Here is an 18,513-nt window from a genome sequence, read left to right as displayed (position 1 = left end):
CATATTTCTAGATGTTAGCTGTAGTAAAACACTGATGCAGGGAAGCTGCATGAAGATGGCAGTTGTACTGGTTGCTGTTTAGCAGTTAGATGTCAGGTGATCAGCAGGTTGGAGCCAGTGAGCTTATGCAAGCAAACATGAAATCTAGCAGGTTTCTGAAGATAGTGAAGCCAAGTCAATCATGTTACATAAGGAGTCATGAATCCCATTCCACAATTTAAACCTTCTGTTAATGTCTTGAACATTTTCATAAATTTGTACTCAGAAATCTTTCTTGCTTGTTCATTTTTGAAGTTACCCATAAGAATAAATACTTTTAGATCTTGCATGCTGTGTCCTGGTTCACAGAAGTGTTGGCCCACTGGTGTGTCCATTTTACCCTCATTAATTTTAAAGCGGTGATGGTTCATTCTTGTGCGCAGTTTTTGTCCTGTTTCTCCTATATAGATTCCTCTTGAGGGGCATTTCCTGCAGCGTATCATGTATACAACATTGGATGATTCATAGGAAAATTGGTCTGATATTTGATGATATTTCTGTGAGTTTGGTATTTGTATTTGGCTTGTGCACAAGATATAAGGGCAGGTCTCACACCTTGCGTTATTACAGGGTAATGTGCCTGGAGTTTCTGGTGTAGAGAATGGATAAGCCAATCAGAGTGTGGAAATTTCTGCCTAAATCCCCATTCTCTGATTGGTTTATTCATTCTGAGTCTTATGATTGGCTTAAAATTACCGCATATCGGATAATGCAGAATTTCTGAATTTTACATTACAGTAAAAATTCACTGACTTTAGCGGTTAATAGCAAAGCCCCCTTAAGTCCTAGAAACACTAAATTTGCAGGGTTTATTAAACAGAATCTTGTGAAAAAGATGAAAATAAAAGTTTTCAAAACGACTTTATAGTTTTTGAGAAAATCGATGTTAAATTCGGCAGAAATTTCCACGATTTCCGGCGGAAATTCGCCTACCACACTTGTATTACCAATTTCTGCATTCCGATGCAGAAATGCAATTTCCGATCAGAAATGCGGAAATTACATTTCCGTGAAATCCGTACCAGCATCCCTAGTGCTTGGTCATCTGCACAGCCTCATGTGAATGAGGCCTAAATTACGTAAAGAGGTATACTCCCCCTGGATTAACACATCTCAATGCTTTGTATATTCCTTTTCTTATTTCTTTCCTGGTACATAAATAGACTTACTAGCTGGCATGATACTCATAAAAAAGTGCAAATCATACTTGTGTACTTTGTGCACAATATACATTTTTTCCTATTTATTTTTAAGACAGAAATTGTTGTAAAAGTATGATGTTTCAGGAAGTTTGGTCACTTAGACTTTTTTTCCTGGGTACAAAGGTTGCTACATGTAACATAGCAGCTTATCTTAGCCTCACCTTCTTAGATAACTAGCTTTTCTACATTCTGAAAAACCAAGACTCTCAGTTCCCTTCTCTGTTGACGACGATGGAAATTGCTAATCTGAAGAGAGAACTGGACTGTTCCGTCTGTCTGAACATTTACACGGATCCTGTCATGCTGATATGTGGACACAACTTCTGCCGTGTCTGTATTGACCGTTTTCTGGACACACAGGTCATCTGTAGAGTTTATTCCTGTCCGGAATGTAGGGAGAGGTTCACAGAGCGGCCTGTCCTGCACAGGAACATTGCCTTGAGAAAAATAGCAGAGCATTTCTTGTCTGCTGATCCAGACCAAGAAGAGAACTCCTTACACCCGCTCTCCGCTCACTTTCCTGCAGCTGCTGTTATATCCTGTCTTTTGTGTGAAGTCTTTGTAGACAACGCTCGCTTGGCAGTCCAGAAAACGTTATCAGAACAAGTCTTATCTGACCCTGGAACTTCCTTGGGGGACGGGAAACTCTCTTTCAACAAGGAGTTATCAAAAGATGACTGCACTGAGGATGGGGCTTGTGGTTGTCTATGCTGCAAGAAAGAACACCTGGGACAACATGTGAAGATACCAGATGATGTATCTGACATGAAGAAGAAACTAAAAAATATTCTTCAAAAATTTGTGGAAGTGACAGACGAGACTGAGAAGAAAGTTCAAGGTCTGCAAGAACGTCAGAGAAAGGTTTTAGAAGCATCTGATGGATTATCAAAGAAAGTCACTGCCCTGTTGAGAGATATTAGACGAAGACTGAAAGACCTGGAGGGGAGAGTCCTCATGGAGATCTCCAGGAACACAGAGGGGATATCACTATCTTATAATGGTATGATCCAAGATCTGGTAATGAAGAAGGATGAGCTGTCCAGGAAGATGCGTCACATTGAGGAGCTGTGTAACATGGAGGATCCACTGACTGTCTTACAGGAATCAGACACGGGTGACTTGTGTGACACTGAGGTGGGAGATAATGTGGACACATCAAGGTGTGATAAACAGGTCCATAAAGGAGGGGATATAGATGTAGCTGGCATTTCACTCATGTTACACACTCAGTTTTCAGATGTCATGTCTGGGATACATATTCAAACGTGTTCAGACACACAGACCTGCTCGCATATTTGTACACAACGTAAACTTTATAGCAGTCATGGACTAGTCAGGCCACACCCTCAACCTTCCCCAAAAATTCAACACACACAACACCAGGGTGGGAGATCGGATGTTGGGCCTGCACAGGAATCATCAGGGCTGCCAGTGTATGCAGATATATTATTAGATGTAAGCACAGCTGGAAATAGAATGCACATATCACAAAACAACAAAACCGCAACCTGGGTAAGTAAAAGCCAGAATCGCCCAGCAACACCAGAAAGATTTCTGTGTCCTCAGGTGTTAAGCAGCAATTCCTTCTCCTCAGGAAGACATTACTGGGAGGTAGATGTCCAGGGGTCACAGAACTGGAGGGTTGGGATGTGCTATCCCAATATAGACAGAAGAGGAGAAGAGATGGTGATTGGCAATAACAACAAGTCTTGGTGTTTGGAGAGGGATGACAATCATTATTCAGCGAGACATGACAGGAAAATGATTAAATTACCCAACAATCTTTTAGTTGATGGTATCAGGGTATATGTGGATTACGAGGCCGGGCTGATCTCCTTTTATGCCCTGTGTGACCCGATCAGACACCTCCACACCTTCACTGCTGCCTTCCTTGCGCCCCTCCATGCTGCATTGTGGGCAGGATATGGTGGTGGGTGTATAAAGTTATCTGGAGGAAACAGGATCATGTAAGAAGTCCACCCGCTGGTGGCATTACTAGGAGTAGGAGGAGATCATTGCAACCCATTCATTGATCTGCACCCCCAAAGACTTATATCTAAGATTCCAAAGGAGAGTTCAAGCTTCATTGACTTTGTCCCCCAGAAGCACCCCATCTTTTCAATTGTTAAAGATTTTATTTATGCTGAGAAAAACTCAATGCTTTCATTTTGCATCAAAATAAATACTTCAATGATTAATGGCAACTATTGTTTGCAAAAGCATATGAAACAGCGATTCTACACATTTATTAAAGCATACCTGTGAAATTTGTAATCCCTTAAAACTGGAATATCTTTAAAAGTAATTTTTAGGAGAAGGAGGATAGATACAATTGTTTATTACATTAGTTTATCTTCACCGTGGGTGTCCTTTAAGACACGCCTAGGTTTAGAGAGCTAAAATCGGGGGGGGGGGGGGGGGGGGGGAAATACTGAACCAGGTGCGCCTATAGTGGACCTATATGGACCTTTACCCCCAAAGCTGCCTCTAATGCTGGGGATACACGGTACGTTTCTGTACCGTGTATCGAGCAGCTGATGCGGCCAGCTGATAATATTCAGCAGGTCCGATGATGCTGCTCGATTCCCGCCGGCGGACAATGGCAGGGAATCGAGCGGCTGATAAGGAAGCGCCGGTAGGGACGAGCGGGAATCGATCCGCGCACACGCACGGACGAGCGGGGACGCAGTGGGAGTCGATCCGACGGCTAATCGGCCGCCGGATCGACCCGTGAATGCCCAGCATTAGATACTCTATCTAAACTACACTAATCCCTGCTGCGCCCACCAGTTACACTACACTAACTCGAATTGTTATATGTTGGTATTTTTCCATACATATACTGTATATTTTAGTGCATACCCAATAAAGGTTACTTTTTAGGGCCCGTTTCCACTAGAGCGAATCTGCAGGCGTTTTCTGCATGCAGATTCGCATAGCCAATAATAGTCAATGGGCCGGTTTCCACTTGTCAGGAAATCTGTGCGGTGGACTGTGCAGAAAAAATCTGCACAGCAGAGCTATCAGAATTTGCACACCGCAAGGCTAGTGTGCGATTCGCATATAATGTATTTAATAGGAAATTTGCATGCGTTTTCGTAATGTAAAAGCACACAGGCACTGACATGGTAAAAATCGCATACTTACAAAAATACACGAAAACGCATGCGAATTCACATGAAAATTTGCATACAAACACATACGAATTTGCATCTGCATGCAAATTCATGTATGCGTTTTCCGCAAAGAAATCACACCGCACTAGTGGAAATGGGCCCCTAGGTACTGTAAGGTCCTTCCCCTTGAGGGAAATGTGCTGCATGTTACATTTCCCTGTACCGACTCGTCAGGAATTATTTGTGATTACAAGTACAGCTATAATGTTCTCTTTATAACTTGTGCAGCCAAAATGCTTCCACCAACCACGGCATTTGGTACAGACATAATATTTCCCTACATAACAACTGCAGCCATCATGCCATGTCCCTCATATAAAAAAGTCTGCCAACCCTTCACATAATAATGAATTGCAAGGCCGGATTTATAATTGTTTTCACCCCTAGGCCAAGTGTGTTGTGGAACCCCTTCCTTGTGCACCAGCGCCCCTCCCATTCCATGTGCAGCCCCCTCTTCCATGTATTTCATTCATGTACAGCAGCCCCTCCCATTCCATGTGCACCCCCCTCTTCCATGTATATCATTCATGTACCGCAGCCCCTCCCATTCCATGTGCAGCCCCCTCCTCCATGTATATCATCCATGTACCGCAGCCCCTCCCATTCCATGTGCAGCCCCCCATCATGTGGGCATAAGCTTCCCTTTTTCCTGTGTCTCTGCTCATTTGCAGCCTCTTCTTTCATATGTATCAACCTCTTTGTCATCATGACCACCGGCCCAAGGCCAGGGCCTTTTTGTCCTTTCCAGAAATCGGGCCCCTGATGAATTGGGCAGTTACCTGAACATGATATGGATCTGTTATGGTGGTTCAGAGGCGTCACTAGAGTTGGTGTCACTCGGTGCAGAAACTAATGCTGTCACCCCATGAACCTCCAACCCCACCAGGCTAAACAAAACCAATACTTTTTTTTGTATATTTACATAGCCTTACTTCACTCTCCCTTAGCCTGGAGCTTGGTGTCACCCCATCTGCTGGTAACACCTGGTGCGGTCCGCAGCTACCGCACCCCCCTAGTGACGCCACTGTGGTGGTTTAGCTGTTACATCCAGTCCTCACGTGGTGTTCATCAAGTAATGTAACATCAGAAGAACCACAATCATCATGCCAAGGGGAAGATCAGATATGAAGACCAAAACAGCCGCAAAGAATGCAGAGCAGGAGAAAGTGCTTTCAATTCACTACACTTGCCTATGGTCTTCTGCATTGTTGGGGGTTGGTTAGATCAGCAAAGCAAAACAAAACAAACAATTTGCTCACCTCCAGCTAAAGCAATTTCCTACCTTTATTTGGTCAGCAGGCGCCAGTCAGCCAATCAGGTGCACTGTCATAAACCCTTTGCCTGCCGTACCAGATCTAGCAGGAATTCCATAAATTAGGTAGCATTCAGGTGGGAGGCTTCGGTTGGACGCAATCGTAGATTACATCTTTTAGATGGGCGCCCCGACTGAGTAGGCGCATCTCCCACACGGTCAACTCCCTAACCACTTTACCTGTGAACCGCATCCTGGAAGCTGCAAAAATAAATTAAAAATCACAAACACGACAGCCGGGGGCCCCAGTCTCTCACTCTGGCTGGGGCTCCAAACCACCATGCGATACCCCTCTTTACTTCCTCTTCAGTTTGAAAGTGATGTGACAGGGATGGCAGCTGCATGGGGATTGGCTGACTGCACAGCACTTGTAAACTGAACAGGAAGTGAAGAGGACCTGTATCGCCACCAGGAGCAGGTAACATATAGTGCTCTGCTCCACTACCACTATGCAGGACTGCGACCCCCCCAGCTATCACTCCTGGGCCCTTCCAGGCCTCCTGACAATGGCAGTTGTCACAGGAGACACCACTCTACTTTAAGAACACAACAAACTACCTACTGTAGTAGAAAGCAACATAGGAAAAAAATAATTTATGGCTCATTTTAGTCTGGAAAAAACTTACTTCTTATTTGTCTATGTTTGCACATATTTTAAATTTTGTTCAATAGTGCCCCTTTAATAAGATTGACGCTACTGCAATCCAACATTGCTCTTGGTCTAACATGCTATTTTTTCCACAAACATTTTAAACAATTTTTTTTTTTAAAGCTACCAGGTATTTTTCAAAAAAGCAATAGCATGTATGGGAGCCTTACCGTGAGCCAAAATCCACTTCAATATGACACTGCACCGGTTAACCTCCTTAGTGGTAACCCTGAGTCAGGAAGCCGCCAGGAGGTACGGATGCACAGCGCAGCGTGGCAGCATTTCAACTCACCACCCCCTGGATTCAGATGCCGGCAGCCATTCTTCTTCCGGTCCTTGGAGACGCTCGATCCCTTTTGTGAGATCACCTTCTGTAGTTATGACAATAGATGGCGTTCTCACTAGTGGGGGAACACTGCCACCCGGAGGATGGAGGGAGAATTGCAGCGCTGGATCCAGGGAAGGTGAGTAATGTGCTTGGCTGCTGCAGATCTCACCTCTTTTAGACCCTGAAATCCAGAAGTAATCATGCCACCAGGGGGATTAAAAAGGTTTTTTTCCCCATCTAGAGTTTAAGGTTGATTTTTTTTTAAAAGCTAAAAGATCTTTAAAAAAATTGATATATTCCATGCCTTACTTTTGATATGCATAACAAATTCAAAAAATGGCAGCATTTTTATGAAAATTGTTGTAATGGTTTGGGCAATATCGCTATCATCCCTCTTCCTGTCTGCACAGGAAGTGTTGGAAACACCAATGTGGACACAAGGCAACAAGATTGGAGAGGTTCAAATTTCTCAACTATCTAAAGCTAAGATGCACATTCTTCCTACAAGACGACCTTTATTATCCACGTATGTGGTTTCAGATGGATTATCTACGTCCTGCAGGACATCAGTTCCTGCCCAGACAATAGTATATATGAAATATAGACAGTGGCGTAGCTATGGAGCTATGGGCCCCGTTGCGAGTTTTACATTGGGGCCCCCATTCACTCTAATACGTAACACTTGATACGGCACAACTAAACCTGCCAAGGTCATCTACAGTATTAGAGGTGCAAGAAGGGGATGGGGAACAGTTTGTTAAAGGGGAACTGAAGAGAGAGGTATATGGAGGCTGCCATGTTTATTTCCTATTAAACAATACCGGTTGCCTGGCTATACTGCTGATCCTCTGCCTCTAATACTAATAGCCATAGCCCCTGAACAAGCATGCAGCAGATCAGGTGTTTTAGACTTTAATGTAAGATCTGACAAGACTAGCTGAATGCATGTTTCTGGTGTTATTCAGATACTACTGCAGAGAAATAGACCAGCAGGACAGCCAGGCAACTGGTATTGATTAAAAGGAAATAAATATGGCAGCCTCCGTATACCTCTTACTTCAGTTCCCCTTTAATTATTACTACCATTCAAAGCATCTATAGAAGTGATTATTACCACCACAGGACAAATTAGTTTGGTTTAGGAAGGGCCCCATGGGGCCCCTCTGGCCCTAGGGCCCCGATGCGGTCGCTACCTCTGCAACCCCTATTGCTATGCCCCTTAACCATCTTAGCGGTATGGACGAGCTCAGCTCGTCCATCACCGCCGATGGCTGCCGCTCAGGCCCTGCTGGGCCGATTTTGTTCAAATAAAGAGCAGCACACGCAGCCGGCACTTTGCCAGCCGCGTGTGCTGCCCGATCGCCGCCGCTCTGCGGCGATTCGCCGCGAGCAGCGGCGAAAGAGGGTCCCCCCAGCCGCCTGAGCCCAGCGTAGCCGGAACAAAAAGTTCCGGCCAGCGCTAAGGGCTGGATCGGAGGCGGCTGACGTCAGGACGTCGGCTGACGTCCATGACGTCACTCCGCTCGTCGCTATGGCGACGATCTAAGCAAAACAAGGAAGGCCGCTCATTGCGGCCTTCCTTGTTTATTCTGGGCGCCGGAGGCGATCGGAAGAACGCCTCCGGAGCGCCCTCTAGTGGGCTTTCATGCAGCCAACTTTCAGTTGGCTGCATGAAATAGTTTTTTTTTAATTTAAAAAAAACCCTCCCGCAGCCGCCCTGGCGATCTTAATAGAACGCCAGGGTGGTTAATATAGACATTTGTACAAAATACAGAATTGGTAGACATAGTAATTACAGTGGCAAATGTAACATGATTAATAAAATGTATTACAAATTTCAGAACAGAAAATTAAAAAATTCCAAGACACAAAAGGGTAATAGAGCCTTGCTCTTGCAAGCTTACAATCTAAAGGAATGGGGGGGAGAGAGAGAGAGTACGCAATATGTACAGTATATCTAAAGCCAGAGTGTTTTAGGTTAAAATTAGTAAGGAACACAATTTGGCCATAGGCTAAAGGGGAATAGTCTAAATTAGAGTGCACGCTTGTCGGAAAAAGTATGTTTTGAGGGAGCACTTAAAGATTTTATACGTTGAAGACTGACAGATGTTTTTTGGAAGGGAATTCCAGAAGAGGGATGAGGCGCGGGAGAAATCTTGAATACTTGAATGTGGGGAGGTGATTCTAGAGCAGGGCTCTTCAACCCTGTCCTCAAGTACCACCAACAGTGCATGTTTTATAAAAAACCACAAACATTCACAGGTGAGGTAATTAGTGTATCAGCAGAGCTGATTAACTACCTCCATGGATTTCCACAAAACATGTACTGTTGGTGGGCCTTGAGGACAGGGTTGAAAAGCCCTATTCTAGAGAAGGACAAAAGAAGCTCATGTACAGATCTGAGATTGCGGTTGGGTTGCTATCTGGAAAATAGTGAGGAGATATACAGGGGACAGACCTAGTGGAGAGCTTTGTAGGTTAGGGTTAAGAGCTTGAAATGGATCCTCTGATTAATTGGCAGCCAATGAAGAGCTTGGCAGAGAGGGGCAGCAGAGGAAGATCGAGAAAGATGAGTCAAACAGTCAAGTTCAGTACAGATTGAAAGAGTGCCAGTCTGTTAGTTGGTAGTCCACAAAGTATTATATTACAATAGTCCAGAGGAGATATTATTAGAGCATGTATTAACATTTCAGTTGTTTTTCCGGAGTGAGAAAAGGTCAGATGCTACAGCCTTTTTAAGTGTGGGGGGAAAGATGCCACATGCCAGTGGAGATCATTTACCACCAACTGGTATTTTCAAAAAGTGAATGTTTTTCAGAACTGTTTGTTTGATATATTTTCTCAAGACTTCATCTCGAAGACCATAGATGAGAGGACTAAGGAATCTGGGCAGACAGGTGAAGATAAAGAAATTCAGTATATTGTAGGGGTATTTGTATTCATAAGCAGACAACAAGGAAGCCATGCAGAGGCACAGCTGGAAAGCATGGAGTATTATGGTTCTACTGCCTTTGGAAGTCAACGATGACTGAGAACTGATTTTATGAGTAACAATGACAATCTGGACATATGTAATTAAGATAATAAGTCCCACTCCGGCGAATCCTAAAACAAGGTTTAACAGCTGTATGAGATTCTGAAAAGGATGCACCGTGACGTTTGTCTGGGTGCACATTATGTGAAGGGCAGATAGTTTTTTGCTCAAGGAAGGCAGGACAACTATTTCACAAATGTGTGGGAAGAAGGCCAACATCCATGTGACTAAGATGGCAATTTTGGCCCTCTTGGTGGAGCAGAGCATGCAGTGATGAAGTGGGAAGCAGATAGCCACATAACGTTCCAGAGCCATGGTGGCCAAGTTGTAAGGAGATGTCTTGAAGGTCACCATACCCATCATGACCAATATGTAGCAGACTGGTCCTGGGATAGATAAATAGTGTATTGAAGCCACCAACAGAAATACCCCAAACATAATAAACAATGAGTCGCTGATAAGCAAGTGGACAAAGAGAACATAGCGAGCATTCTCCTGGATCTGTGATGAGGTAAAGTAGATGTTGAGCATCATGGTCATGAAGTAGGCCAAAAAGCAAAAGAAGATTACAATAACTAGTGCTACAGCCATCCTTATTCCGGTGATGTTTAGGCTCACGGAGGACTCCTGAGAGCTGTTGGTGGGAGGAAAAGATGATTTCCACATTTCAAGAACATTAATGCTTCAATCTGGAAAAACATGAGCTGGCACAAAAAAGAGGGAAAAATGTAGCCAATTATAACAGCAAAAAACAACTTTGTCAGTTACATTACTGGGGATTTACAAAAAAAGCAGATAAACTTTCAGAGTTTCAGTGTGTGATGGGTAATGCTTCCTCCACACACCTACATGGGTATACATTCACACATACACATACTGCTGCAAATTGGGGGGACACTTTAACCACTTTACCATCAAGGGGTTTTTCCCCTCATGAACCAGAGCAATTTTCACATTTCAGCACTCCTCCCATTCATTCGCCTATAACTTTATCACTACTTATCCCACCTAAATGGTCTATACATTGGGGGTTTTTTTGCCACTGTGAGGAAACGCGGAAAAAAGCCACCGCAAGTGCTCAGAGTGAGGCGGCTGTTTCCGCGTCCAACATGGTGGCACAACGCGAAGAAACCGCCGCATGGGCAGAGCGGTGGAGTCCGCGTTGGATGCGGCGGATTGCGCGCATAGCAATGCTACTGACACTGTGGTTGGACGCGGGGAAGCCGCCGCTAGCTTGGAGAGCGGTGCGGCGGCTCCCGCGCTAGAATCAGCGGATACATTGCAAAACATGTCTGGTGTGGCTGGGACTGCTAGTCCACACAGGTTCAGAAGGACGCGCGCGCGCGTTGAGAGGCAGTGTTGCTCGGATACCTCATTATCCTATTCGAGTTTGGTCAAATTCGGATAGTAAACTATCCGAATTCACTCGAAGTCGGATATCTGATGTAATCGAATATCCGATTTGACCTGGGATATCCGACGTCACTATCCGAGTCTGTATTCGAGTAAAATATTCGAGCTGGCCTTAAATAGCTTGTAAAACTTGTATAGGAGGTCAATGATGCATGAAACCACCTTTTTTATGAAGAAAAACATCAAGTGATTATGTGGTGATGTAGTAGTTATAAAAAAGGTATCAAAAATAGTAAATTAACTTCATGAAAAGTGTTTGCATGAGAAGGTGTGTCCAAAATGGTTGATGGAAGTCTTCATTTACGTCGTCTTCATCTTCTTCTTCTATATCTTCTATATCTTCTTCTTCTATATCTTCTATATCTTCTTCTTCTATATCTTCTATATCTTCTTCTTCTATATCTTCTATATCTTCTTCTTCTATATCTTCTATATCTTCTTCTTCTATATCTTCTATATCTTCTTCTTCTATATCTTCTATATCTTCTTCTTCTATATCTTCTATATCTTCTTCTTCTATATCTTCTATATCTTCTTCTTCTATATCTTCTATATCTTCTTCTTCTATTTCTTCTATATCTTCTTCTTCTTCTTCTTCTTCTTCTTCTATATCTTCTTCTTCTTCTTCTTCTTCTTCTTCTTCTTCTTCTTCTTCTTCTTCTTCTTCTTCTTCTTCTTCTTCCTCTTCCTCTTCCTCTTCCTCTTCCTCTTCCTCTTCCTCTTCCTCTTCCTCTTCCTCTTCCTCTTCCTCTTCCTCTTCCTCTTCCTCTTCCTCTTCCTCTTCCTCCTCCTCTTCCTCCTCCTCCTCCTCCTCCTCCTCCTCCTCCTCCTCCTCCTTCTTCTTCATCTTCTTCATCTTCTTCTTCTTCTTCTTCTTCTTCTTCTTCTTCTTCTTCTTCTTCCTCTTCCTCTTCCTCTTCCTCTTCCTCTTCCTCTTCCTCTTCCTCCTCCTCTTCCTCCTCCTCCTCCTCCTCCTCCTCCTCCTCCTCCTCCTTCTTCTTCTTCTTCATCTTCTTCATCTTCTTCATCTTCTTTTTCTATATCTTCTTCTTCTATATCTTCTTCTTCTTCTTCTTCTATATCTTCTTCTTCTTCTTCTTCTTCATCTTCTTCTTCTTCTTCATCTTCTTCTTCTTCTTTTTCTTCTTCTATATCTTCTTCTTCTATATCTTCTTCATCTTCTTCTATATCTTCTTCATCTTCTTCTATATCTTCTTCTTCTACATCTTCTTCTTCTATATCTTCTTCTTCTATATCTTCTTCTTCTATATCTTGTGTTATATGTTTTTTTTACTTCATTTGTGGAAATATTTTATTGTAATAACACCATAGTTATATTTGTGTTGATGGCATAATAGGTAGGTAGTGGCACATTGCAAGCCACAGCGCCTTTTTCTGTGTACCCTGGCGGTGGTAAAACACAGACATCAGCAGGAGGAGGAAGTAGTAGTTGCAGGCTTGCAGCTATTTGTAGTGTGTGGTAATAGTCGTTTGGTACTCGGTAGGAGAGTGGGTGGGCAGGTGGCAGTAGAAAATAGTTCTTCTTCTGTTCTCCCTGGCAGTGGTAGCAGCACACAGACAGCAGAAGCTTAATGCAGCTACAGGAGGAGGAGTAATGTGTGTCAGGCAGTGTGATGTGACTGACATAATAGGCCCTGGTACCTAGCGGTGGTACCAGGGCCATAAATGAACATCATGAGGTTCCAGACAGCGGTCGTGAAGCCCACATTGTGTCCAATACACAATTGGGACAGCACAGTTTTCAACCCGGACACCTCTAAAATAATTACAATTTTTTTTTTAATTATTGCAGCTATTGTTGAGCGTAATAGCTGGTGGCGCTTGGGCAGCAGCACCTTGTAATGTGTTCCCTGGCAGCGGAGAGAAGACACAGACAGCAGGAGGAAATATAACAGCAGGCAGCGTGAGAAGGATAAGTGTGTGTGGCAGACTGGCATTTGGCAGCAGGCAGGAGGGCAGGCAGCGAGACATAGTAGGCCCTGGGTCCTAGCGGTGGTCCCAGGGCCGTAAATTAACAGCATGAGGTTCCAGACAGGGATCGTGAAGCCCACATTGTGTCCAATACACAATTGGGACAGCACAGTTTTCAACCCGGACACCTCTAAAATAATTACAATTTTTTTTTCAAATTAATGCAGCTATTTTTGAGCGTAATAGCTGGTGGCGCTTGGGCAGCAGCACCTTGTAATGTGTTCCTTGGCAGTGGAAACACACAGACAGCAGGAGGAAATATAACAGCAGGCAGCGTGAGGAGGATAAGTGTGTGTGGCAGACTGGCATTTGGCAGCAGGCAGGAGGGCAGGCAGCGAGACATAGTAGGCCCTGGGTCCTAGCGGTGGTCCCAGGGCCGTAAATGAACATCATGAGGTTCCAGACAGCGGTCGTGAAGCCCACATTGTGTCCAATACACAATTGGGACAGCACAGTTTTTAACCCGGACACCTCTAAAATAATTACAATTTTTTTTATTTTTTTTTTCAAATTAATGCAGCTATTTTTGAGCGTAATAGCTGGTGGCGCTTGGGCAGCAGCAGCTTGTAATGTGTTGTTTCCTGACAGCGGAGAGGAGACACAGACAGCAGGAGGAAATATAACAGCAGGCAGCGTGAGGAGGATAAGTGTGTGTGGCAGACTGGCATTTGGCAGCAGGCAGCGAGACATAGTAGGCCCTGGGTCCTAGCGGTGGTCCCAGGGCCGTAAATGAACATCATGAGGTTCCAGACAGCGGTCGTGAAGCCCACATTGTGTCCAATACACAATTGGGACAGCACAGTTTTCAACCCGGACACCTCTAAAATAATTACAATTTTTTTTTTCAAATTAATGCAGCTATTTTTGAGCGTAATAGCTGGTGGCGCTTGGGCAGCAGCACCTTGTAATGTGTTCCCTGGCAGTGGAGACACAGACAGCAGGATGAAATATAACAGCAGCAGCAGCAGCAGGTGTATGTGTGTGTGGCAGTCGTCACTTCATGTACCCCTCTCGCCGACAACAGGGGCCATGAATTTGCCTTCCACCCAAGCCTGGTTCATTTTGAGAAACGTCAGTCTGTCCACAGACTTGTGAGACAGACGAGATCGCTTCTCAGTGACGACTCCACCGGCTGCACTGAAGCAACGCTCTGACAGTACGCTGGAAGGGGGGCAGGAGAGCACTTCCAGGGCGTACTGCGCAAGCTCGCTCCAGATCGGCAGGTGCTTGACCCAATACTCCATGGGATCAACAGGGGCCACGCTGTCAAGCCCGCTGAAGGACCCCATGTAGTCAGCCACCATGCGGGTCAAGCGCTGCCTGTGACTGGAGAAGGATGCTGCTGCAGGCACCTCCTCTCTAGTCCTTGGCAGCTCTACACTCATGTAGAGCTCTTGGGTCAGAGACAGCAGGTCTGTGGTGCGCGAGCGCTTGCTGCTGGTGGATGCAGGCACCTGCTGCTGCCTCTGTGCTGGCTGGACAGTGGGGGTGGATGGCTCAGGGAAGGCTTCCTGCAAGCGCTCAACAAGGGACAGCTGCAAATCCCTCATTTGTTGCGCACGGTCTCCTCCTGCAGGCAGGAACTGGCTGAGCTTCCCCTTCAGACGTGGGCCCAGCATCATGCAGATCCAGATGTCCTCCCTCTGCTTCATCTGGATCACCCTTGGGTCCTTGCGCAGGCACCTCAGCATGTGCGCTGCCATTGGGAACAGTCTGGCCACGTCTGTTGGCACATCATCGGCAGCCCCAGAGCCGACATTGCTGTCCTCCTCTGCCTCCTCCACCTCATCCTCTCTCCACCCCCGCACCAGTCCAGCTGCGCTCTGCTGCTCCCCCTCATCAGCAGCAAGGTCAGGGACCTCCACCAACTCCGAGCCCTCCTCCTCAGAGGTGGCCTGTGAAGCTGCCTGCAGCTCCTGCTGGTCCAAGGCTGCCGCTCCCTCTTCCACCAGTGCATACAGGGCCCTGTCCAGCACACACACCAAGGGGACCCACTTGCACATCATTGCATGGTCCCTGCTCACCATGTTGGTGGCCTGCAGGAAGGGTGCCAGGACTGAGCACACCTGCTGCATGAGCCCCCAGTCCTCCGTGGAGATGATGGACGGGAGGTTGGTGGCGGCACGCCCAGTTGCAGTGAGGGAGGCAACTGTTGCTCGTGCAACGTACTGGCTGACAGCCTGCCTCTGTTCAACCAGACGCTCCAACATCGCCAGGGTGGAGTTCCAGCGAGTTGGAACATCGAGCATGAGCCAGTGCTGTGGCAGGTGCAGCTCCTTCTGCACCTCTTCCAGGCTCGCCACGGCTGCAGGCGAGTGCCGGAAGTGACGCACAACCTTCCTTGCCGCCTCAAGGAGTCGGTCCATCCCCTGGTAGGTCCGCAGGAACTTTTGGACTACCAGGTTCAGGACGTGCGCCAGGCAGGGGATGTGGGTCAGGTCTCCCCTGCTGATGGCAGCGACCAGGTTTGCCCCATTGTCGGACACCACCTCTCCGACTCTGAGGCCTCTGGGGGTCAGCCAATTCCTCTCCTGCTCTCAGAGTTTGGCCAGGACGTGGTTCGCCGTCAGTTTGGTCTTCCCCAGGCTGACCAATTCCAGCAGCGCTTGGCAGTGGCGGGGCTTCACGCTGCTGCTGAGGCAGGGGGGTTTGGGCTGGTGTGGTGGAGGATGGAAGCGGATCAGAGGAACCTGCTGCTGTTCCGCTGACCCTGCATGGTGGCACCACCCACTGCGTTGTTGGTGCTGCTGCTGCTCTGGCAGTGCCGGCCGATGCTACTCCCCCCTCCTCACCCCCTTCCACCAAGCTGACCCAATGCGCGGTGAAGGACAGATAGCGGCCTGTCCCAAACCGGCTGCTCCACGAGTCCATGGTGACGTGGACCCGTTGACCCACCGCGTGCTCCAGCCCTCTCCCGACATTGGCCATCACAGAACGGTGAAGTTCAGGGATGGCCGTGTGTGCAAAATAATGTCGGCTGGGGATTGGCCAATCGGGGGCTGCACACATCAGGAGCGCACGCATGTCGCTCCCCTCCTGCACAAGGGAATAAGGCAGGAGTTGGGAGCACATGGCCCGTGCCAGCAAGCCGTTCAGCTGACGCACGCTGCTGGGAGGCAGAACCCTGACCACCCCCTGGAAGGTGTCGCTGAGCAGGGTCTGGCGAGGTCTTTTGCTGGCACGGGAAGCAGTGGAGGGAGCAGAGGAGGCCACTGAGGACTGGCTGCCAGAACAGGCCTCAGTGTCGGCGGCAGGAGTTGCAGAGGGAGGAGGAGCAGTGCGCTGCTGACGCACTCCTGCTGCCGACGGCTTCGCAGTGGTGGCGGGTCTGCCACTGCCACTGCCAGCTTTCTTCAACTTCACGAACTCCTCATGCTCGTGAAAGTGTTTCCCTGCAAGGTGGTTGACCAGAGAGGTGGTGCCAAACGCAGAGGGCTCCTTCCCTCTGCTGAGCTGCTTGCGGCACTGGTTGCAGGTTGCATACTTGCACTCCAAATATGGAAGGGTGAAAAAATTCCATATTGGGGAGGTGAAGTTGCCCCTTCGGCTGGAAGGTGCTGCTGCCACTGGTCTCCCTGTGGGGGTTGGGGGGGGGGGGGTTCTTGGTGCGGCTGGTGGTGGCACTGGCAGAACTCGTCTCCTGATCAGCACGCTGTGTGGCCTGCATACCACGCCCACTTGTGATCCTGCCCATGCCTGCGATGCTGATCCTTCTAGCAAGGCTCGCAGACGCATCCTCCTCCTCCTCCTCAGAGCTGATGACATCCCCACTCCTAGGACCTGGTGGCAACCAGTCTTTGTCCTTCACAATGTAATCATCATCCTCCCCCTCCACAAACATGTCCTGCTGGGATCCCCCAAACTCCCCTTCTGCATGCATGGGCGGATGGAAAGTCACCGCTGTCTGACTGTCCAAAGCATCATCCCCCAAAGTGCCCATGAGCATTCCTTCCTCTGCCAATTCTTCCGCAACAGCACTCCATACCTTCTCTGTGCTTGGGGTCCATAAGAAGGTGCTGAGTGACAGGGTGCTGATGTCGCCCGCTGGGGCTGGAGAACTGCACTCCTCCTCCTCCTGCTCCCCAGGCAGTACTGAGCGGCTGCTGCTGCTCTTGCGAACAGGAGTGGTGGCGGGGGTGGAGGACTCTGTTCCAGAGCTAATGGTGGCCTGCTCATCCACCATCAGTTCCACCACAGCGCCTGCGTCCTTCTCCTCAATAGGACGGCTACGACCTGGCGGTGGGAGGAACATCTGGGCCACACGCTGCTGCTGCTGCTGCTGCTGCTGTGTCTCTGCAGTGTGACTCCCAGCTGTTGGGCGGCCAAGGCGTCCACGGCCAGTGGCTAATGGCGGAATAGCCACTGGTGCAGACGCAGAACTGCACATGGTGGTGGTGGCGCGGCTGCCACGCCCATGACCTCCTCTCTTGGCGATGCCCTTGCTGCCCCTGCCCAGACCGCGGCTGCCAGTGCCAGACATTGTATATTTTTAACATTATACAAATGAAGAAAAAAACGTATGTATGTAAAGGCGGGTGGGACAAGTGGGGTACTTTAATGGGGTGGGACTGGTGGTGGTGGGTGTGTGAGGTGACGGACAAGTGTACTCAGCAGAGATCGGTGTAGCGCTAACGAGAGAGTGCGCACTGCGCACACAAAGACCCTAGCTGGCGCTGACTGACGGTGTCAGACTACAGTACAATTCAGCTAAGACACAATAGAAGTAGTGATATATAAACAATAGGAGGACGGGTGTAGAACTAACTGGAGGGTGCTGACAGCGCAGATGTGCACTGCGCACACAAAGGCCCTAGCTGACGCTGACTGACGGTGTCAGACTACAGTACAATTCAGCTAAGACACAATAGAAGTAGTATATATATAAACAATAGGAGGACGGGTGTAGCACTAACTGGAGGGTGCTGACAGCGCAGATGTGCACTGCGCACACAAAGACCCTAGCTGACGCTGACTGACGGTGTCAGACTACAGTACAATTCAGCTAAGACACAATAGAAGTAGTGATATATAAACAATAGGAGGACGGGTGTAGCACTAACTGGAGGGTGCTGACAGCGCAGATGTGCACTGCGCACACAAAGACCCTAGCTGACGCGTCGCTGACTGACAGTGTCAGACTACAGTACAATTCAGCTAAGACACAATAGAAGTAGTATATATATATATATAAACAATAGGAGGACGGGTGTAGCACTAACTGGAGGGTGCGTGCGCACGCACACTAAGACCCTAGCTGACGCTGACTGACGGTCCCTAAACACAGACTAGAGTACAGTGAGTGAGTACACACAGTACTACTAGTACTAACTAAACAATAGAAGAATCGAGCTAAATAGTACAACAGGTG

General features: G+C 47.4%; 2 protein-coding genes across 2 annotated transcripts; one reads left to right on the top strand and one right to left on the bottom strand.

Annotated features, from left to right (window-relative positions):
- The first annotated feature begins 1,472 nt into the window (after nt 1–1,472).
- LOC137544755 (E3 ubiquitin/ISG15 ligase TRIM25-like) lies at nt 1,473–3,212 on the top strand. Its single transcript, XM_068265845.1, has one exon. The coding sequence runs from the start codon at nt 1,473–1,475 to the stop codon at nt 3,210–3,212; it is 1,740 nt and encodes a 579-aa protein (XP_068121946.1).
- A 6,267-nt stretch (nt 3,213–9,479) lies between these two features.
- Nucleotides 9,480–10,406, bottom strand: LOC137544754 (odorant receptor 131-2-like). The gene has a single exon (XM_068265844.1). It carries the CDS (start codon nt 10,404–10,406, stop codon nt 9,480–9,482), a length of 927 nt encoding a protein of 308 aa, XP_068121945.1.
- Nucleotides 10,407–18,513: the final 8,107 nt, after the last annotated feature.

The sequence above is a fragment of the Hyperolius riggenbachi genome, chromosome 2 (assembly GCF_040937935.1).
Source record: "Hyperolius riggenbachi isolate aHypRig1 chromosome 2, aHypRig1.pri, whole genome shotgun sequence".
NCBI lineage: Eukaryota > Metazoa > Chordata > Amphibia > Anura > Hyperoliidae > Hyperolius > Hyperolius riggenbachi.
Note: the sequence above shows the minus strand (reverse complement) of the source record. Positions and strands in the feature narration are given on the sequence as shown.

What these genes read in the sequence shown, in the direction of transcription:
- LOC137544755 (XM_068265845.1), top strand. Translation starts at nt 1,473, where the DNA reads ATGGAAATTGCTAATCTGAAGAGAGAACTGGACTGTTCCGTCTGTCTG.
- LOC137544754 (XM_068265844.1), bottom strand. Translation starts at nt 10,406, where the DNA reads ATGTGGAAATCATCTTTTCCTCCCACCAACAGCTCTCAGGAGTCCTCC.